The sequence below is a fragment of the Typopeltis vanoorti genome, chromosome 7 (genome assembly GCF_054136105.1).
Source record: "Typopeltis vanoorti isolate ZY-2024b chromosome 7, IOZ_Tvanoo_1.0, whole genome shotgun sequence".
NCBI lineage: Eukaryota > Metazoa > Arthropoda > Arachnida > Uropygi > Thelyphonidae > Typopeltis > Typopeltis vanoorti.
The window spans coordinates 148,866,753-148,890,697 of NC_143555.1; the positions used below are offsets into that span (position 1 = coordinate 148,866,753).

A 23,945-nucleotide genomic window follows, 5' to 3' on the forward strand; every position below is an offset into this window, starting at 1 on the left:
AATAATAAAAAATAGAAATTAAAATTATATTTCGTAGGACAATAATAACTAAATTTTATGTGTTGCTTGTATATCGTCTAGATCAGTCAGTGTTTCCCAACATTTAGTACGCGAATCCCCTGGGGTATATTTAAAAATCAAAATTTATAACAAAGTACGATGCACTTTATTTTAAATTTTGATTACCTTTTTTATTTTTTATATTTTTGTCTCCCTTATTTTATAATTATTTTTTCCACTAATTTAAAATTCTGAACGAAATTTTAAACAAAATATGTCTATTGACACTCATCATTAATATCAATTTTCTCAGGGAAAAAAAAAAGGCTGTAATCGCAGAGGAATCACTCAAACAATACAATTTTATTATTCATATTTACATAAACTTCAGAATTTCTGATATCAAATTTTTATACAAATTTCTTATCGCAGATTGTATGACTAATACGATTAAAATCACAAAAAGTTGAATTTAGTTTTTATATATTTTAACATGGTGTTTACTTTTCAAATATTAAAAATAAATGAAATTTTTAAAAGAAATATAAAAGTTAATAGAATTTTAATATATTTTTTTAAAGATATTAAAATTCTATTAACTTTTATATTTCTTTTATTATTATTGGCTTATAAAGAAAATATATTAGACATACCACTTTATTCAGAGATCTTGCATTAACAGTCATCATGCTCTATTATTTGACAATGTGGACAACTAGCAATAACCTGATCTTATTCATTTCCATTGAAAATAAGAGGGGCTCCGAAAATTAGGAAATAGATCTTCATTCATTTCCTTGTAAATTGAAATAAATTGATTCCAACTATATTTATTCAACTGCGTAAACAGCACAAATAACAAAAACCAGGTTATAAAAAAAAAAAAACCAAAAGAATAGAAAAGCAGTTCTACATTTTTCTATATTTATCACAGTAGCATTTAAATGTATCTTATCAGCTTGTATTAGTCTCTTATTTGATGTCATCTTCTAACAGACTTTAACTTAGCTAATTACTGCATCTTTTGGACGAAACAATTTTCCAATTCCCCTGGCAAAGAAATATTTTTTTTTTTTGCTAAATAAACAAACAAAAGTGGAAGACAATTTGAATGACATCACCGGTTAATCACACTGAAAGTCTGGATTTAGAGAGTAATCTCTCCAGTCTTCCTCTTACAATCTTTTCCAAAGTATGAATCATGGCCTTTTTCGATTGAAGACTGTAATAGTTGATAATCATGGGTTTCGTCCACTGCATATCTTTCGGAACACCGATGATTTTTGTAATTTTAAAATCCAAAAACTGAGTAGCCCTAAAGCGCTCCAATGTTACCTTTTCGTCTGTGACCAACAGAGTGGAATTTACGATTATCCTGTCGACTATCGCTAAAATTTTTCCCTTAAAAGAAAACAGTTTCTTAGTCTTGTAGTTCGCTCGACTTTTGACCCCTTCGATTTCGAAAATCACGGACATTCTGAGGTTATTTGTGGAGGTATTTTGCATGGTGATGTTTTCTGCCCTTGTCAGGCCAGACAATCCACTGATGGTTCCATTCCAGAGTCTCATGTACACGTTCTTGGTTGGCTTCATATGAAAGGGTTCGACTTTCTTCTGAAGCTTTCCGTCTTCTCGAAGTTGTTGTAGAACGTCATCTATGTAATTGTTGGCACTTTGGATATCTGTAAAGAAAGAACAGAAAGAAGTCAGACACTGTCGAAAACTTATACAATTTGCTGCTCATCCTGGGTTGGTTCTATAATTTAAAAAAAAAGAGGAAAATATGGTAACCAAGGATGAGCTAAACTTAAAAATACAATTAGTTTCTTAGCTGAAATACTAGACAGGATGATGAGGTTGGAAAAAAAAAAAATCTCTTTGCAATGACGTCATGAATCATATATCAGAGGTAGTTAGCTGAAATATGGATTTCGTGTTTCTTTATTTCCAGATTGGTTGTGAAACAAATGACGTTTTGATTAATTTAACGAATAGTCAGATTTTAAGAAAGATAATAATTCAGGCAATTATGTGCCTTCGTACAGTTGGTGAGGGGCGGCTCGTGGCTTGAAATCGTGAACGTGTTACAACTTTCGAAATATACATACACACTGTAAGTACAGTGTATACGTGTTTGGATAAAATATCAAAATTATGGTAAAAACAAAAATTAAACATGAAAAAGTATTGTTTATTATCGATAAAATTATACAGTTTGGTATAATTCAAAATTACTTTAAAATAAAATCCATTATCATAACCCCAATAATGTTCTAAAATAAAAATTATAACAAATGTTATGCCTTTAATTGTAATGTCGAAATATTTAAAGAAACGGAGTAAACACGATAAGCACTACGAACACTCGACTACTGGCGCAAACTGCATATAAACAACAGTGGAATTGCGCGACGGACAATGCCGCATTACGCTAATAGCTCGCATCTCACTGTGACGTGCATATGCTTGCGCGCGTAGCAATATGATACTGTGGTAAACACAGTGCTGCTAGCGCCCTCCTAAGTGCTACAAGATGGATTTTTATTATTTTTTATACAAAATAAGAGAATCGTATAGGATGGTTGCTGATAAAATTAAATATTACAAGCAAATATAAATAAATTAATAAATATATTTATATATCGAGAAAAATCGGGGGTGCTACAGTTCCGCAGTGCCTATGTACGAGCCGCCCCTGCGGTTAGTTTCAATTAGCGTTTCCCAATATGTTTTACCGCGCGAACTTAAAGCGATCCAACCGCGCAATTTATTTATATCTCGGTCTGTGTATAATAAAATAATTTATTTTCTGATATTTGACTATGACAACTGTGATATCATAGTTGTGACTGTTTAATATTCGAATAATTTTTATTTCATGCTTTAATATATGGTAGCATCGATTTTTTAAAAAAATGTTTCTTTGATAAATTATTAAATGATTTTTAATAGAAATAATATATCTGAAAATTTTAAAGAAAGCTATATTGATTCTTTATTTATTTGATTTGGAGCGTGCGGAGAAGCGGGAGATTAGGTCACATCTCGGTGATACATTTGACATGAAGAGTTCCGAAATGGTGTAACTTCATTTAAACATAATTCGCTATGTAGGAACAAAGTAAACTCAGCACCAAAACATTGGAATTAATAATTTTTACTACGTGAAATAAACAATTAAGAGATCAAAAACTACACAGAAATGCAACAGTTGAGAGAAACTTACCTGCATTAGCATAGCTCACTATTAGTATTGTTACAAAGGAAAACCAGACCAGCAGATTCATGATTACCCTAAAAAGAAGAAGAAGAAAAAAGAATAACTATTCATACTAGATGCCAAAAAAAAGCAACCTTCCTAATTACGTAGGAGATTGCATGAGTTTTCAGAATATATTTCACTAAGAATAATTCTACTTAATTCTGACTGAGTAAAGTGGCATAGTGAAAGGCTTAGGAACAATTACGCTATGTTTTATGTCTCTGTAAAAATGCATCAAAACAATTAGTATTATGATTGAAATGATTGAAAGTCATTGAGCTAATCGGCCGTGTTCGCCGAAATAGCAGCGTATCCACTCTTTGTCCAACATGCTGTGGGCTTGAATTCCATTGGGAACATTGAGTTTCGTTAGTTCCAGTTTTGGTCGTTAGAGTGCGCTTCTAGATTATCTGATCATTCGAAACAGTGGTCAAATGAAAGATTCCTTCTTAAAGGAAAGAAAACTTTAATAAAAATTATTATTACTATTATTATTATTATTATTATTGGCATCGTGCAGTACTGAAGCAACGCCTGCAATATGTGAAATAAAAAAGTCCAATTGATTTTAAGAAAAACACAAGAAAAATCAAAATTCCCATTTTTTTTTCTGTCATATTCTTGTCCTTCCCCCCCTGTTTCCTATACTATCGCTCTATTATTTTTCTATAACCATAAAATAATGCAAACATCTGCACACTTAAGAGTTCAAGATTTATTCCTTGATGTGTAAATAATGATTTTATTTCATAATTGTTATTCCTCCATGATACACTTGTTAATTTTTTTAAGTGTCATTTTATTACAGCGAGTATGAACACAGAGAATGACTTTTTTTCATTCAGACTCTTTATTCAAAATAATTTTTTATAATATTACATATTAAAATTTATTAAATTTATAATATTTTTAAATCTTAAAATATTTTCAATCTTTTTAAACTTAATTGGTTTTAAATTTAACACACCATTTTTTTTTAAATGTCTCTTACAAGAAAAGTTGAGATTGAGATTCTTCAAGTGCTAATCGTTTGGTTCGGTTAGTTGTGCCTGCTTGGACGAATTGCCTTGAACGAGTGCGGTGATTAATAGCCTTGGAGGGTAATGGATGACAATGCTGTACCAATGAAGTTTAATTGAGGCTCAGCTGTTGCTGTTACCCTCTGGTCGCAGAGATTCGACAATTTGAGTTCGCACACTTAAGGTTTTTGCCTTAACACGTTCATTGCCAATCACGCGATATCGCGCGATACGAGTTATCACCGAACGGCCGATCACGCGTTATCGCGTGGACGTCGCTAACTAAATAAAAAAAAATTGGCCACCACACGAAATTCCAATTTTCAGCTTGGCAATGAAAGTATTAAGGGAGCAATTTGAGTCTCCGGGGAAAGTGTTCTCCGGTGAGGGGCTTTGTCGGTGAATCCTTTTCTTCGGAAAATATGAGCGGTTCTGCTCGGTGGTAGGTGGAAGGCCATCACTGAGTGGAGCCAACGCTGAGATGGACGGTCTTTTGCCCACGATTGAGTGGCTTAGGGATCGTCCGAATTTGAGAGACGGCTTTACCTTAACATATGAACGAGCGTTGGAAGCAATGCATTTTCCGTATAAGTGTTACATTTATTTACCGTCAATTCGTCTTCCCTTAGTCCATGCTAGTAGACAACTACAGGATTTTACGCTTCAGCTTAGGTACATGGTTACAAAGCGTCATTGAAATATCCATCACAGCAGCATTCTCCCATCCGATCAGAAAAATTACGATTAGTCATCGTTCGCTATACCATATTCCATCTCGACGGAACCGCTCATGATGTTCTTTACACCAGTAAAGAGGCTACACCAGTGTAGCTATGCTTTGCTGATTGCAATTTCTTCTGTCTCAATATGCATTTCTTTGCTCATTTCCATGACCTGATAATGTTGATTACGGTTGATTTAGATGATGCTGTGTTTTTACCAATGCAATCGTATAAATCAGATATTTTGAATCATCGGTTCAGAGCTTACGAATCTATAAGCAATTTCTAAGGATTAACGATTAACATTTCTGACATAAAGGGTGAAGTAAAATGCTTTTCTTACTCCCCGCTATCTGATAGGGAAACAGTGAGTGGAAAAATTTATTTTGCTCGCCCTGACCTGGCTTGGAGATTAAACATCAGAATTGGAGTTTAAGATGGCTTTTGGCCTTTTATGTTTGAAGTAATCCGTTGCTTCGTAATTTGCAGCTAGTTGAACCACTTTGTTGAGGTGTACAGATGCTTTTGAAAAGAACTTTGTTGCTATAGTTTGCAGGAAAGTGTAAATATAGGGGATATCTGTGTCTCGATGGAGTTGCACATTTCTTATGAACCATGGAGCGTTTAGGATCATTCGTAGACATTTATTTTGCACTCGTTTGTAACTTGGGAATATTAGTATCAACGGTATGGCTCCAAGCCGGAGAAGCGCAAGTGAGTATAGGACGAACCATCAGTTTGTAGATAAGTAGTTTGATTCTGGTGTTTAGTCTACTGTTCCTGTTGATTAGAGGATAGAGTTGAGCAATGGCGTTTTATGCCTTTACACAGAGAGCATTGATATGGCAACTGAAAGTTAGCCTTCTGTCCAGTAGTACATCAAGGGATTTGACTTCTGTTTGCCATGGGATTTTTTGTTAAACAGGAAGATGTCCCCTTTAGGAAGCATCCGTTTTCTGGTGAATAGCATGGTTATGCTCTTCTAGGGATTCACTTACAGTCTCCATTTGGAGACCCATTTTTCAATCTGTAGTAGTTTTCTTGCAGTTTTTTGATGGCAAGATGTTGTTGTAGAGATTTCGTTAATATTGCTGTATCATCCACGTACAGGTCCATGATAGATGACAATGGATTGTGCGGGAGACATTATACATATATGGAAAACGGAATTGTTCTAGTAAGGATCCTTGTAGGACTCCAGCCACCATACGTTTCTGTGCTGATACTGTACCGTTGATCTTGATTTGCACCTGTCAAAAAGGTATGATTTAATTAGGTGAACCATTTCCAATGGTATTCCAGTTGAGATCAGTTTATGCAGTAATCCGAAATGCCAAATTTTATCAAATGCACTGGCTATGTCAAGGAAAACAGCCCCAGTGCTAGTCTATGTATCTGTTGGGTGGTACTATGGAATTGAAGAAATCCAAACTGCTCTTTAGGAAGAATGCTTAACTTGTGTAAGGAGGCTTGGAGACTGGTAAGAATAACGTTTTCTGCGATTTTACCCAAATTTCAGATGAGGTTGATTGGCAGATAATTTTCAGGCAGGTGTGGATCTTTTCCAGTCTTATGGATTGGAATTATATCCGCCACCTTCCAACAGCAAGAGAAATGTTTAAAATGGAGTATGGAATTAATTATGTTGGTGAGATGCGCAATAGCTATACGAGGCAACACCTTAATCACCTTGTTGGTGATGCCATCAAGTCCAGGAGCCTTTTTGTTTTTTAAATTTCTTGATTATATCATATATTTCTGTTGGAGATGTCGGTGTAATTTGATTGGGGCAGGTTACAGAAGATTTTAATGAACATCTGACATGTCGATGGATCTTGTAGATATCATTGAAGTCTAGCTGTTCATTGAGGATTTACTTTGCTTGTCTAAGTTTTCTCCTATTGCTTCGGCTTTATCTGTAACGGTGTGGATGAGGCCTAGATCTGTTTGGAGAGAGAAGAGATTTGTTTGTTTTTGTTTTTGATCTTTCTGATTAGATTCCAAATGGAGTGATTGTCAGGAGAGATAGAAGTCAATCTTTCTTCCCAAAATTGACTTCTATGTGTTTTAAGGGCATCTCTCACTGCAGAATTGAACCCATTCAAGATTCGTTTGTCTTGTGGTGCGCGGGTATTATGAAACCTTTTTCTAGCCTTCTTTCACTCCTTGATCAGGTTCATGATATCTTCTGGCAAGTGATTGGGCCTGAGGGCAGTTGTGGAAGTAATGACTGCTGTAAAGGCTGTGTTAATTTGTTGGGTCAGGTTTTTAACAGCTGTTTAAATTTCTTCTTTGGATTTTATTAGCGGAACAGGACAATATATTTCGGAAGTACTTGGGACAACCTTTCCCATGATATGAATGAGTGTTGGTGGGGAGACAGTTTTTCTTGGTTTCCCAACTGTAGCAGTATTGGATTATGATCAGATGAAAGATAATTTAGTGTCACTAAACTGTATTGGAGTCTCACATTCTGCAGTATGACAGTGACGAAGACATCGGCAGTGCCATACGTATTATGATGAGTACATTCAGTGGGACCTGCCACAACCGTATTGTTGGATCCTGTATAGTTAGGAAGTATGTGACCATTCCTGTTGGTAGTTCGACTGTTCCAGGCGGGATGCTTGGCGTTTACGTCACCGGCAATGATGACAGACTTTCTGATGCCAACGATGGCGTCCAAATCCAAATGATTTTAATGGAGGATTGTACGCTGAATAGATTTTTAGTCTACCAGCTCAGTAGTATGACCTGTAACCTCAAAATTAGTGGTAGGTGGGTTATTTACAGAGTGACGACTAATGTAATTCTTGATGAAAATGGCAGTGCAGCCGCCTCTGTGAGTCACCCTGTCAGTTCTGTACAGATGATATCCGGTGATTTTGGAGTTGTTCGATGATCTTATATGCGTTTCACTTATCAAAACTACATTCGGCTGATGACTTTGGGTGAACTCTTGGAGCTCCAAGACCTTATTTCCGAAGCCGTTTGCGTTCCAGGTGATAATCTGCAGAGAATCTGGATTTAGTTTATTCCTGTTCATGAATGAGCGCTGTGAGGATGGTTTGTGTATCCTTTAGGAATCTTTTAGTAGAGGATGGTGTAGGGTTGGATCTGCTGAAGTCTAGTAGCATATTTGCGAGAGAAGAGGTGATGATAGCTGTCAGGTTTGTCTGGTACTGGCTCATCCTGAGTTATATGTGTAAAACGAACTACATCCGCATATGTCGTTGAGTTGTTCTTTTAAAGGCCTCTGGCTGCGGCAAATGGGCTTCTGACCATTTTTGCTGGTCATTGAGAGGCTGTAGAGCTGAGACCTCTGGAGTGGATCTACTGGGGGGGGAGGAAGATTGTTTGTCTATCTCCGATCTTCTATTTTTGGGGGTTTTGAATGCATCCTCTGTAGTTGGCAGTGTGGGCTACCGCAGTTGGCACATTTAGCCGGGGTGGTTTACGGCTTTGTACAGCTATTGGTTGGGTGGCTGTTCCCGCATTTTAGACATTTAAATTCAGCCTTACACATTTTCTGGGCGTGGCCAAATTTTTGACATCTGTGGCACTGACCTGTTGAAGCACTTTTTCTTAAGGGTTCTGGGCTGATTTTAAGTCCACAGATTGACGTCAAGTCATAAATCTGTTTGTAAGATTGATGGATCTCAACTAATACTAGTGGCATCGGAGTCTTGTCTGTTTTGGTCATTCTGCTGACCTTGATGGGTGGCAGGTCCTGATGACGTAGATCAGCAGCCACTTCTTCTGTGGATACGTCTTCAGACACTCCTCGGAGCACCACCTTCAGATTTTTCTCTGAGCCGAGCGAGATGGTATGATACTCAATGACTCTGGCATTCATTTCTCCTGTCAGTTTTCGGTAGTCCATCACTGTGGTGGGCTGTATCTTGATGCCGCCAATGACATAAGAGATCTTTAGATTGGGCATGGTGGTCCTAAGAGAAATCCATCTTTGTTTTTCGCGGAGTATGATCGGAGATACCTTTTCTCTAGTGATGGAAGAGGGACCCGAAACTGGGCCATCTTCTTCCATTCCATCCTCTTTTGGTAGTTCAGATCACCAAGTTCAGCTTCTCTTCTGTGTGGAGCATTGTCGTCACCCTCTTCGTCGTCCCCCGACATAGAGTAAAAAATTGATTTCAAATTTTTTAAGAATCTTTTTAAGTATGTTTATGGCTACCCCTCTGTTAAATGACTCTATCAGGGCGTCAGCGTTAACTTCACTCATTTTGAGAAAATAAGATGTAAAAGCACTGTTTAAGCTTAAGTCCGCGTAAAAGTCCCGTAGACCCAATCAGTGGTCTACCCGCGGAGAGAATCCCGCAGCAGCAAAGGACTGCCAGCAAAACCGAGCGTTGCCAAAATGCTCGAAGTAGCAGCAATGATTTAAATTAAATCAACTGTGATTTAAGAACTTTACTTTGCGCTGAACGAATCCAATCGACAAAATCCTTCCAGTCAAATCCGTCGCCTAACCATCGTGAAAACTAGGTGAAAGAAAAACTCCCACAATTCCAATTCCCATTCTCATTCACGATTCCAAAACTCACTCGTTCGCAATTCTAAGGGAGGAATGTACTTATTATCTCATAAATTAGCAAAAAGAATTTTAATACAGAAATATAAAAGAAATCATGTTATTAATATATTATAAATCATCAGTAAATTATAGAGGCAAAGACTAAAGATTTTACAGAGTCGAATAGACACTTAAAATTACTATAGGCTCTCAATTTACCGGGAAGCTTACTTAATCATAATTGATTGAATTATTGTATTTGTTTGGCTCATTATTAGATTTTATTTTTATTTTTACTTTCACTCACTAAAGGCTGTAGACGTATAGCATATTAGTACAGCAGATGGGCTTTTATTAATAAACGCAAAATAAATAAAAATATTTTCAGTTTTTATTTTTATCCAGAAACTAATAAAAAAAATTCATAATGAGCGTGTATTTTCTTGATCACAGAACTAATGATAATAACTATTTGGGAGCATTGATCCAGTGTAAACGGATAAGTATTTTAATACCGACTAGTTTCACCAAACTTAGGCCGTTGGCATCGTCAGGGTACAAGCACTGAGGTTAAAACATATCAGAAAATAGATCTTAACTGTAAATTCTAAAAATTATAGTTACAAACTAAAATAAAAAAATAAAACTAATAAAAAATTATTGCAATACATTTTATACCTCCAATAAATAAGATTAAAGTTAGTACACCATAAAGTAAAATTTATCTTTCTTCTAAAGGTTTTCGTTTGGAGATGAAGTTGGGCCGTGAGATGCGGTGATTGATTCATTCAATCCAATACCCTTGGAGGGTAATGGATGGCAATGCTGTAGCCAATGAAGTTCTAACTGAGGCTCGGCTATTGCTGTTACCCTCCTGCCATGATCAGAGCTTTAATAGCTCAATAACACCTTATCCCTACAATGTCCTCTACAGATAACGGGAAATATGAAAAGCATTCTTGCTTCGCCCCTTTAAGCCAGTCCTTATAAGGACTATAAAGAAATTGGTGGTCTGTAAATTGATATTGACCATTTCCACTACGTGCTGTAAATTGTCATAAGTTCTTTTACTTGATTAAAATTAGAAAACTTTCTAGACAATAAAATTATAGTAAAACGTCAATTGTCCGTGATAATTGAGGAGCGCTACAGTCCGAATAATTGAAAAACACAGTTAATACGAATTAAATTTTATTGGGTTAAATACATAAAAACATAAGATAAACATTCTTGTAGTATGCAAATACAAAACTAAATATTTTAAAACTTATTTAGATAGAAAGTTCGTGATTTTCTTTTGTCTTCTTTGTAACATTATACACTTGACTGCCCCATCTGGCGGCAGAAGGGGAAACTATAACAATGATGACAAGTAAGTTTTAAATGGACGTGGCCAAGTTTAAACATACAAATTTCATACTACAGAGAACCACGTTAATCCCACCACACGGATAACTGAACCCCGGATAATCAATGTTTTTCTGTAAACAGTAACCCAGACGCTTGATTCTATGACCATATTTTTAAGAACTGATTTCTGAAAGGATGCTTCTGTCAATAGATAGTTTAAAGACACTTCGAGTATGAGAGTTCAAAAAAAAAACATACCAAAGTCCGCGTTATGTCTGAAAACAACATTTTTTTAAAAAACTTTGAGTGAGGAATGAAATCCAAACATGTTAATTTCATTTACAGCCCTAATTAGTAATTACTAGCAATTAATCATTGGCCCAGCTAATTAGAAATCCATCGCCAGTAAATTAATTTATTTAAGTGCGTCTTCAGGCATTTTACAACCTAAAAAACGTTTCATTAGAGGTAATAGAAGCGGAAGTAACTGCATTGCAACTAATGTAAACTGATCTGGCATACTCAGACCCATTTAACAACTTTAATTATTACATATCTGATATAAAATGAGACTTAAGCACAACTCCACAGAGATTAATTAAAATATAGTTTTCGTTTTAGGAATTATAACTTTTAGTTTTAGCTGATCGAAGAAATGAACCTCAGTCGATTATGGTTTCCTTCAATTCAGTGTATTTTATCTAAAACATAATCTTGCGAGATTTAAATTCGAAGCAAACTCGACATGCGAGATGGTAACAAAATAGCTAAAACGTAACGCATCAAATGGCACTCAAGATACAAGCAACACAAGGCATAAAGTTTTGTTTGTGGGTGGATGAATCGTTTGATATTAAGTTGCAAATTGATGACACTGTTTCGCAAATAAAAATAATCTTTGAACACTCCAACCGTGTTGTGTGTTTACTAGAGACCTGTAGCGGTCTGGAACAGTTCCGTGTTTGTTCTCTAGAAAAAAGGGGACCAGATTATCTAACCTTTATCTATCTGTAACACTAAGTATGATAACTTGAGAGCCTATTTGAAGTTGGATTTTTTTCTATTAAGAACTTCTATTAGCACGTGACTGTGCCTTGAGGATATTCAAAACTGTTTGCATCTGTAAACGGAATGCGACTTTGCCGTGTGTTATCTGTGGAAATAGAGTTAAGCAGCTTTCCTGCATACAATAAAGTTCATCTATGCGACAATGCATTCAGTAGTTTTCATAAGAGAACATCGATTACTTGTTGTGGTTTCTTCAAAAAGGTGATATCGCCGTCTGTCCACGAAAGTGCAAAGAAGAATGGTAAGTAAACGAGCAAATGGTGCAACGCCTCGTACGGGAAAATCACAGACGAAACGGACGGTCTTTCGCCCACTCATTCGTGGGCGAAAGACCGTCCATCTCAGCGTTGGCTCCACTCAGTGATGGCCTTCCACCCACACGCCACCACCGAGCAGAACCGCTCAAATTCCGAGGAAAATAATTTAATTCACCGACAAAGCCCCTCAGCGGGCCGTGCCGGAGAAAACTCTCCCCGGAGACTCAAATTGCTCCCTTAAGGCAAAAACCCTCGAATCTCATCACCCAAGGGGGTAACAGCAACAGCCGAACCTCAGTTAAACTTCATTGGTACAGCATTGCCATCCATTACCCTCCAAGGGTATTGGATTGAATGAATCAATCACCGCATAAAGGAAAAATTATATATAAATTTCACTTATGAGTTAAAACTTGGTGTAATTAGCAAGCTCAAAGAAAATACATGAATTCTTTGTTAATATACACTTATATTCATAATTTCTATTTTATTAATAAACATGAAAATGAGTTTTATACTTTAAATGAACAATTTAATGAACTGTTAATTCAGAAAACAATAAAAAAGCACTTAAGAAATCAATGAAGCTTATATCCTGTGTGAAGATGGGCAAAATTATTCTTAAGGCTAACGTTGGGTATCGTTACAAAAATACTCTTAAGAACGAAGTATGTTCATTACACTAAAAGCGGTAATGAATGCTTTTGTACCTATGCAAATGAATGATTTATGAAAAACCTTTCCAGTTTGACGAAAATTATTATGAAAAAAAAATAAACATAAATATTCGTTATTATTTTATAATAAAGCATGAGAGGAGTTTATCTTTTTAAAGGTCAAAGGCTTCGAAACTTTCGAAAGTACTATTAGAATATCAAAATTTAAAACTTTAGTGCAGTTCTTAATATTGAATTCGGAAAATATATAAAACAAATTCTACTTACAACTATCTTATATTTAATAATACTTTTACTCTTATCTTCTTATTCAATATCAGGAAATCGATTCCTAGCAACTAAAACAGGAAATCAATCCCCATAGAATTGCACCAGAAAAAAAAAAAAAAAAAAACGACTCTTTTATGCTCATGCGCAGAAAGTCTTCAAAAAACAAAGAAAGAAATCAATTTTATGCTCATGCGCAGAAAGTCTTCAAAAAATAAAAATAAAAATAAATTTTATGATAATGCGTAGAAGCAATTGTTTCAACAAATGATATTCCAACAGGATAATGCACCATTTAAAAAATATCAGCGGACACTCTTTATAAGTAATAACTAGAAAGAATTATTTAAAGAGGAAGATTATTATTTGAATCTCGAATTACAACAGATGCATTGATGACCGATTTCGGATTAATCATAATTAGAAAAGTATTAAATGCAAGAATGCATAATAGATCGAGTCGCAATATACTATTTACAAATCAGACAACTTAGAAATGCGAGGAAAGTTCAATTAATTCTCTCAGACTTTCTCTATGAGGCAAACATACCAAAATTAGTACGAAGTGAAATGATGCTGCACAAAACACACGCAATTTACAGACAAAAAAATACTAGTTGTGGTAGTGGTGGAGGTAGAGGTGGGCGGTAGATGGCGTTGATGGAGATGATTCGTAGTAGAGGTTCGGTGTAGTAGTTGAGACAGTTGTAGGTGTCCTCCCGCGATGAGTCTTCGGACTCCTTGGAGGTGTCACGAATAATAATAATAATAACTACAAACAACTCTCAAGAGAGCCATTCGGACTTGGCTTATATTCATTACAATGAAATGTTCGAAGATAAATGCATACTGTTTACAAGCATTGCAGCATAGTAAATTTCTCGTTATTTATAAAAAAACTATAAAAATTAATATTTATATATATTTAAATCATTATATATTTTATAATATTTTATAATCATGAAAATAAATTAATTAATTAAATAAATGTCAATACACCTCTTAAATTTATATATATATAAATTATATAAATTAAATCTATAATAATAATTTGATATAGATACAGATATGGAGAAGAGAAATCAGATTGAAATGAAATTTGGTCTAAGTCCTTTTTAGAACTTCCAGGGTAACATTGAAATTTGGTCTAAGTCCTTTTTAGGACTTCCAGGGTAACAAATGGCAATGCTGTAGCCAATGAAGTTTTAACTGAGGCTCGGCTATTGCCGTTACCCAGCCATGACTAGAGCTTTTAGCTCAATAACACCCCATCCACACAGATATTCTTCATTCAGATGACGGGATAAAGAGTCAAGGACTCAGTCTATCGCCCAGTTCTTTTAAGATTCTTCATTCAGATGACGGGATAAAGAGTCAAGGACTCAGTCCATCGCCCAGTTCTTTTAAGAACTGATACAGATATCATATCATTCTGTCACAAATAATTAATATATTATTCTGTCACAAAAATAAAGAATATTAATTCAAGAACGCATAACATAATAATAGAAAATATTAATACAAGAATGCATAATATAATAATAGAAAATACAGATATCATATCATTCTGTCACAAATAAAGAATATTAATGCTTGAATGCATAACATAATAATAGAAAATTAATCAATGCATAATAATATATATATATTCAAACATGCGCGTTTAGAGAGAGAGAAATTATACGTTGAAAGGAAAAAAACGAGAACAAGAACTGATGATGAACAAACAAATAATACTCCGCCAAAATTCTCAAGCATTAAAGAAGAACAAAAAACAAGCATATTGGTTGTACAGAAGAAATAAAAGGTAATGTCAATATTCTGAACTATATGATGAACGAAAAAGGAAAGCGAAAGATTTAGTGAGAAATTATTTGTGCAACAAAAGCATGTAGACGAAGAAAGTGCCTCAGTGAATTCAAGGGGTGATCGCAGTAAAAATAATAGCGATAATTTACAGTATCAGAGAGAGAGAGCAAGAATGATCTTCAGTTTTTAGAGATAGAAACTTCTGCCTCATCTGGCTCAGATAATCAGATGGAAACGGAAGAAAATAGGTCATCAGACCCATAAAAGGAATAAGTCAGTCAGCTTTGAAAGACCTCTATTTACAGAATCTCATCTGTTATGCTTCATCATCCAATGAAGCAGACAACAGGAAATAAAGAAAGCAGAAAAGGCTAAGTTAATAAAAGAAGGTCGCAAAGAATTAATTTAAAATTGGTGGAAAATATAATTTAATATTATTGTCATTTAATATTATAATTATAATTATTATAATATTTAATATAATTTAGTATTACTTTAACATTCATTAAAGAACTTTAAAGGGATCACCGGTGATGTCAGACGGAATATTTGGGTATATTTTTACGTGAATCTCATTCACGATTGTTTTCAAACTTTCGTATATATTAGTGTCATATGTGGACGGAAGGTTACATGATCGGCAACGCTGCTCTAGAGACCATAAAATGAATGAGATGAATGAAAATCTCTAGAGACCACACACACACACACACACACACACACACACACACACACACACACACACACACACACACACACACACACACACACACACACACACACACACACACACACACACACACACACACACACACACACACACACACACACAGAAAAAGGCCTGGTTGGCTGATGATTAGCGTATCCGCTCTCCAACCAGCAGGTCGCGGGTTCGAATCTCACTTTAGGCATGGATGTTTGTGGTTGTCTCACCTTGTGTACTGCTATATGTATGGCTCAGTATGACCTTTGCTGTCATTGCGACATTAAATAATAATAATAAATTTCTTTCTAGATGGATGGAAGGAATTGTAATTTAATTAATTGTCCAAAAGGGTTGGCAAAAGAAATTATTGTTGTACATGCAAAAAATGGAGAGCCTCCGTAGCTCAGTCAGTATAGACGAAGCATTTTGGCCGGAAAGAAGTGGGCTCGATTCCTGTAAGTAACGTGAGGAACTTTATCTGGTCTTTTTCGACTAAAGGTGAGTTAGCCGGTCTCATACACAGGTAGAGAATTTTTTCCTCCCGGAAACTCGGGTTTTTCTTCCCTCAAACAGTAGAACACATGCAGTTTAGAGACAAGAATACTTAGAGGCAAAGGGGTAACCGCTTTATTCTCGTATTACAGTTGGGAAGTCCGAGGACACTTGGAAGCCACGGGCACTTAAGTGCTTGCAACCCAACTAATTAGGCAAACAATTAAATAGACACCTGAAAGTAGACAATCGGATCTTGAATAATTTTTGGCCACTTGCCTACTTCGAGAGAATAACATACATCCTCCCACCCGATCAACAGATTTGGGGTATTGACTTTTGGGAACGTTTTTAAGTGGAAGATGAACGGCATCGTTCTATGTGAAACTACTGTCCCGCTTTTTGGAGATCTGAAGAATTTTAGAAAAGTTCTGTTTTAGCTCTCTGAAACAGGAACCAACATGGTATACGTAGTGTGCTACCAGTTTATAACATCTCATGGACAGGACTGACATAAAAAAAAATAATAATAATAATAATATACAAATAAAAGGCAAGTGAGAAATAGAATCAACTCGCTTAGCATCCCCAAATTCGTTCATACCCTATATTGATAGAATTATAATATCTTTAATCTCACGTGTTACTTGCAATCAAAACAATCAACAAACAGAAATAAATTGAGACTGGATCCCACTTATAGAGGACATCACTGTTAAAGCAAATGTGAATGTCAAATTACGATCAAGGTTGAAGAGATGGAGGACGATTATCTAACTGGTGGGAAGATCTCCTAAAAGCACATTGGTTGCACTCTTAGAAACAGAAGCAGAAAAAGACGAAATAACATTTTGTATTCGAGAATCAAAGAACTTGAAAATGAGGATATGCACACTGCAGAGTTTAAAATTCTGAATTTTGGAGGGAAAAATAACCAACGTTGTCATTCAAGTATTCAGTAGTTGGACTTAAGACAACGGAATCAGTATTTTTTTAGAATATTTTGTTCAAAGACTCATCATTTAATTGATAATTAACAATCAGAACAATGTCTAGACACAAAGGAAACTGTTAATGTGACGGTTTTAAGTAAACTTGGTAAGTTAACTAAATAGCATCAGTGGTGGAACAATAACCAAAGCAAACATTACAAATCGAAACTTACATTATTTACCATTGACAGCACTAATGATAAAACATATCACTAAAGCGTGTCCTCAAATCCAAAGTTTGTTTAATACTTCCATTTTAGATCTACAAAGATGAGAACAATAAGTAAAAATAGAAAAAAAATGATCGGTTTCGAAATAACATTATTGTATAGTCAAACAGATAATTATTACTATTGAATCTATAGCCATTTTCGGTTTTGGCTTATTGATTGAAATATAATTGTTCAAATGAAACAACTAGAAAAGTTCCTGCTCAAGATTCTAAATTTCATCATTGGAGACTTCAACTGCATTTTATCAACTTCAGCTACTTGAAAATAAATTAACGTTTTTACGTTACTGTCAGGATGGGTGAAGCACGAGCGCTTTTCATATTCCCCTTTGTCTGCAATGAGAGTTATTTGGGACAGGGAGTTTTGTGAGCAATTAAGGTCGCACTCTGGGGACAGTTGGGTTAGCTATGATCAGTTGGGAGTAGAATAGCCTTCGGTCTTTTGTATTTGTAGTAATCTGTTTCGTTGTAATTGACAGCTTGTACGATCAGCGGGTTTGAATGCGAACTTGACGAAGAATTTTTCTGCGAGATCACGATGAAGGGAGGAGGTGGATGGAATGCCGGTTTCTCGATGAATCTGTGAATTTCTGATAAACCATGAGGCGTCTAGGATCATCCTTAGGCACTTATTTTGGATTCTTTGTAGTTTTGAAATGTTTGATCTTGAAGTGTGCCTCCATGCTGGTGAGGCGTAGATAATAACTGGACATATGACCATCTGGTAAAGTAGTAATTTATTTTGTAAGTTCAAGTTGCTCTTGTGGTTGATCATTGGGTAGAGCTGAGCTATTACTTTGGAAGTCTTGGAGCCAATGAAATTTACGTGCTTGTTAAAAAGAAGTTTCTTATCCAGTAGTACCCCAAGATATTTGGTCTCTGATTGCCATGGGATCTTTTGACCAGAGAGCAAAGGATAGGGTGTTATTGAGCTATATAAAGCTCTGATCACGGCAGGAGTGTAACAGCAAGAGCCGAGCCTCAGAACTTCATTGGCTACAGCATTGCCATCTATTACCCTCCCTGGTAACCCATTTTAGTAGCTCATGCAATGTAGCTATTTTTATCCCGACCACCACACTGGAGCAAGATATCTCCTTTAATTGAAAATAATTTTATGATTTAAAATACATTAGAGTGTCTTTGAATAAAATTAAAAACAAAGAAATAATTATTATACTTCATTATTAAAGAAATTAAATAAAAGTAAAATAATAATATAATACATATTTATAACTTAATTTCATTTTCTAAAATATAATATCCCTTTAGCACTATTTTTGGAGACCTATGGCTTCAAAGATCAACTGATAGCAATCTGTTTAAAACAACGTTCTCTAGTTAATGACAGGAATCAAATCTCTCTCTCTCTCTCTCTCTCTCTCTCTCTCTCTCTCTCTCTCTCTCTCTCTCTCTCTCTCTCTCTCTCTCTCTCTGTTCTAATGTAGCATCAAGGAAGTTACGACAGTATAATGCAAATATCTTACGGGCTCCAAGAAATATTGAAAGAGAGGAAGAGAGAGATCTTTTGCGCATAGATGACAATTAGTATCACAGAGTAGGCGATCATTATCAACCACGGGGACAATTGCGAACGGAAAATGTTGAAAATCAATGGAAATGGAACTCTCTACAGAACAACCATATCAAACGCATCCTGCTTAATCACATTGCCGATAAATACTGTAACTCCTTCCAAAGAAATGCAATGGGAAGAACTGTTAACTTCTATTTGTAGACTGAATAACACGAGATATAAAGAATTTTTTATGACCAGAAAAAACATCGAGTTGTGTATGTATGATGCAATTGATCATTACTCAAGAAGAAATTTCTTTCTTAACTTAAAATATTTCTTAATAGAACTTGCAACCTGGAAGAATTGAACACAAAATGTATTTGAGTAATGTGGATAAGTTAAAAAAAGAGTTGACGAAAGATTCATGGATATGCAGTCTAAACAATTGCACGTTGTGAACAGAAAGACTGGTGGAAGAAGAAGAAGAAGAGAAGGAACAGAAATCAATGAACAGGAGAAAAGGGTGCTTCTCTGAGTTCGAGGTTGAACGATGACAAAATGGAGACCTAAATGAAATTTGTTAGAGCATCGAAATTATACGAAAGTTTAGACAAATATACTGCTAACAAAGTCACCCACATTCTCTGTTTATTCCATCTGGAAGTGTGTTCCAGAAAATCCGAAAGTATGTGGTAAGAAAGATATTTTTTGGAGGGGGAAGAGCAGGGGTGCAGTCCTAAAAAAATAGTGCCAGGACTCTACCGTGGAAACAAAAATCCTGAGCACGAAGTGTAGCATTATTATTATTATTATTATTATTATTATTATTATTATTATTATTATTATTATTATTATTATTATTATTATTATTGCGACGGCTATATGGCAGAGAGATTGCCTTGTTTTCTGAAACCAAAATGACAAGAGCAGCAAGCTGTACTTTTGACCGAAAGCTGGAAATGCATCATAAGTCTCATTATTATAATTCTTATAATTTATTATAATGAATTTAAAAATTTTGATAGTTTTAAAAAAGTACCAGGGCGTCACCCTGCCGCACCCTGTCCCGACTACAACCCTGGGGAAGAGTTCAAAACATTGAATCCATTGATGTCCTTTTTTCGGTTCATTTTTCTCTAAGCTTTCAGTTCATCACTGAAGTCAAAGTTGACATAACCGATCTAGACGCATAAGTCCTCTCTCTCTATTTTTTTTTTCTTTTTATTAAAGAATTGGGAAGCTTCGTAAACCGTATTTCTTGGGAAACACAAAAAGACACATCAGATATTCCACGAAGACCACTATTTGATATGCACATTGCATAGCCAGGCTAGTTTGACAAAGAACAAGTGAATACTGTCCTTGGTCTCTAGCCAAAAGGCCATCCTCCAGTAAGCATACATCCTATATTCTTGCTAGAGGCTTTTATGTTGGTCTCATGCACGAAACGTTATTTGCAAATCTAAGTGTATTTTGTACCCTGAGAGTGGGTTACGATTTTTTCCCATTTTTATCCATTTTACATTTTTTTATTTATTTTTTACATACTCCGGAAGCCCTGTTCTAGAGACCAAATATGGAACTTTTTTTCATGGGAAGGTGGTCTGACACCGGTCGGTGACATTCATCTGCCATTTAAAGAAAATCACGAACATCCATACCACGATGGGATTCGAACCCGCAATGTGTTGGTTGGAGAGTTAGTACGCTAACGGCTCCGTTAACCAGGCCAGATAATTTTATTATATCTATTAAGGTTCTGTTTTGTGGAACGAAAAAAACCTAAGTTTCTGGTAGTAAGATCCTCTCACATCTATACGATGAGACCAACTAACTCGTCTTTAGTTTAAAAAAAATTATAACGGTTCTTCAAATCCCATTACTGGCTTGGGGAAAAAAATCCGATATTGGGTATCTCAGGATTCGATATTATTTATTTCTTAGTCAATGCACGAAAAAAAAAAAAAAAATAAATATTTTTATATTATGTGTAGTCCGATGCAGCTCCCATTCTTTTTCACTTTATTTACTAAACATTATAATTCCTCGATGCAATCATGTACGTTGTAGTAGTTTTTCAGTAGAGAAAAAAAAATAATAATAACTAGATGCGTATGCCAGCAACGTCCTAAAAAAATCCCCAGAGTTGATTTGATTTTGAAAGCATTAGTACTGTGGCTATTTGACGAAGAGTTATAATCCAGAAACCCTGTTCTGGATAGAGAATTGAACTTTTTCAAGCCACTTCAGACCTATAATATGAAGAGTGGTCGTATTACAACTTTATGATCAAAGAGTAAAATTTCCGGAAATGGTTAACCATCCTTTATGAATTGCAAATAAATTTCTCAAAATATATTTAAAAATTATAATTTAAAAGCATTTTGGACTTCATAAATAATTTTACTGATTAATTAATAAATTAACTAAAAAAACTTAAATATCTCAAACACCTTTTATTGTTTCCCATTAAAAATATTAATAATTTTACATGGACTATAACGTGGGGGGTGGGGAATGGTTGACCGTGAGATGCGATGATTAATACCCTTGTAGGGTAATAGATGGCAATGCTGTAGCCAATGAAGTTTTAACTGAGGCTTGGCTATTGCTGTTACCCTCCTGCCATGATCAGAGCTTTAATAGCTCAATAATATGAAAAGCATTCTTGCTTCGCCCCTTTAAGCAAGTCCTTATAAGGACTATAAGGATTAATGCGTCCCAGTGTGGTTGCCGGAATAAGAATAGCACCAATGTAGCTAATGCATGTCGTACGAGGCGATTAAAATTGGTACCCAGGGAGGGTAATGGACGGCAATGCTGTAGCCAATGAAGTTCTAACTGAGGCTCGGCTATTGCTGTTACCCTCTTGCCATGATCAGAGCTTTATAGTGCAATAACACCTTATCCTTACACTGTCCTCTACAGACAACGTGGAATATGAAAAGCAATCTTGCTTCGCCCCTTTAAGCCAGTCCTTATAAGGATTAATGCGAGATTAATACCCTTGGAGGGTAATAGACGCCAATGCTGTGGCCAATGAAGTTCTAACTAAAGCTCGGCTGTTGCTGTTACCCTCCTGCCATGATCAGAGCTTTAATAGCTCAATAACACTTATCCCTACACTGTCTTCTACAGATAACGGGGAAGATGAAAAGCATTCTTGCTTCACCCCTTACTTCGTCATAAGTCACCTTCCAATTTTCTACTGAAAATTGGACGGTGACTTATGACGAGATCGGACATGTTATTTTAGACTGTACCTGATTGAATTTTATAAGGTTTTTCGGGAATCTCACATTGCACTGGCGCTAACACCAGCGGTGAATGTATGGTACTATACTTTAGGGAGGGAGGTTTTCGCTCTGTGGCCAAGTGAGTTCTCGACACTCCTTCCCCCTGTTATTAGGACATTATAAACTTTAACATATGTTGTTTTGCTGGTAAACACCCGTGTTTCTCTACGGATTTGCCAGTGGACCCCCCAAAGTCTACAGGATTATCTATAGACACCTGAATATTCTTTGACAGTGTGCGGTGAACAATAATGGAAAATGTTAATGGAATAATGGAAAATGACATTAAGCATGGCATTCAAAATTTAAACATGATCCGACATTCGATTCTTAAATTTACCTTAAATAAATTTGGTACGGAATATCCTGGCTGTCTGAATCTCTACACTCAGGTTAGTGGCACGGAAGAAGTTCATGTGGACACTGAAGGGGACTTCACACCTGTTCCACTAAAGACCCCACCAACAATATGATTGTTCTTAGGAGGAACAATCCAACAAAAGACGAAGAACATCTGAAGGTGATATGGAAGAGGATGTAGCAACACATGATACCCAAGATAGAAAAGAAAAGGTCCCTCCAATTATCCTCCGAGACAAAGAAAAGTGGACCTCGGTCTCAAGGTCCCTGGGAGAACAAAACATCAACTTCTCCAGGGCAAGAAATACTGATGAGGGTGTAAAGATTCATCCTGCTACTGTTTCAGATTATCGTAGGATGACGAAAATGCTGGACAACTTCAAATTGACCTTCCATATCTTCGCATTAGCAAGCTAGAAATATCTTAAAGTGAATCTTAGCTGGGTTGCTGAGGGCATCACAACTGATGAGATCACCGACCTCATCAGCCAAGGACTAATCCCAATCAAAGTCAGCAGGATGCTGTGATCTGACAAAAGGCCAATGCCGCCTGTGTTGGTCTAAATCAGCAATGCACAGAAAAGGCTAGATGAAGTGACAGATATTTTCAGGCTCACAATTACAACCAGCCTCTAAGGAAGAAGGAATCGGCAGGGAAATTCCACAGATGCCAAAAATTCGGGCACGCCCAAAAGCTGTGCAGAGCTGCCTACAGATGTCTGAAATGTGGAGAGGGACACCAGACCAACACCAGCACCAAGCCAAGATCCACACCTGCCTGTTGTGCTAGCTGTAGAGGACCACATCCCGTTAATTACAAGGGGTGCCTTTTCCACCCGAAAAATGGGTTCACTCAGCAAGAGTGAACCCTGCTCCCCCATGCAATTGACACCATAAGCAACCAAGTAGGTCGCCCTCCTGATCGAAATACCTCACATTCAGCAGTACAGGAAAGCACGCGACCTTCATCCATGACTACGACATACGCAGAGCCAGCACGAACTCAGATTCCTTCATCTCAAGAGCAAACAAGCTCCAAGTTAACATCAGTTCTACCTGCTTCACTTGCCACAGTGCTGCATGAATTCAGCAAAGCAAGCACTTCACCATCTTCCAAAAAGAGATTTTATCTAGAAACCTAATCCATATTGACAGCTCTCTACAATGTATAAAAAATTCAAACCAAACTCCCTCATGATTATAGCAGGGAATGCTAATGGCCTGATAAATAAAATTCTTGAGCTGCAAGAATTCGCAAACAGATACAATCGGGACATAATCTTGATCAGCGAATCCCACCTCATACCATCTAACAACCCAAGATTAAGAGGATATATACTATATAGGACAGACATACTTAACTCTAGTGGTGGTGGCACAGCC

General features: G+C 36.0%; 1 protein-coding gene across 2 annotated transcripts in view; it reads right to left on the reverse strand.

The window, feature by feature from the left end:
• Positions 1 to 627: 627 nt before the first annotated feature.
• LOC150105185 (uncharacterized) overlaps positions 628 to 23,945 on the reverse strand; it is a 33,527-nt gene continuing 10,209 nt past the window's right edge. The window contains exons 2-4 of one of the 2 annotated variants that reach the window (XM_090396188.1): positions 17,329 to 17,417; positions 3,227 to 3,294; positions 628 to 1,682 (exon numbers count right to left, since the gene is read on the reverse strand). In XM_090396188.1, the coding sequence (XP_090252314.1) occupies positions 1,129 to 1,682; positions 3,227 to 3,294; positions 17,329 to 17,330 (624 nt within the window). In that variant the 5' untranslated portion in view covers positions 17,331 to 17,417 and the 3' untranslated portion in view covers positions 628 to 1,128. The remainder of the gene's footprint in view (positions 1,683 to 3,226; positions 3,295 to 17,328; positions 17,418 to 23,945) is intronic. The other variant, XM_090396189.1, reaches the window with a different exon arrangement.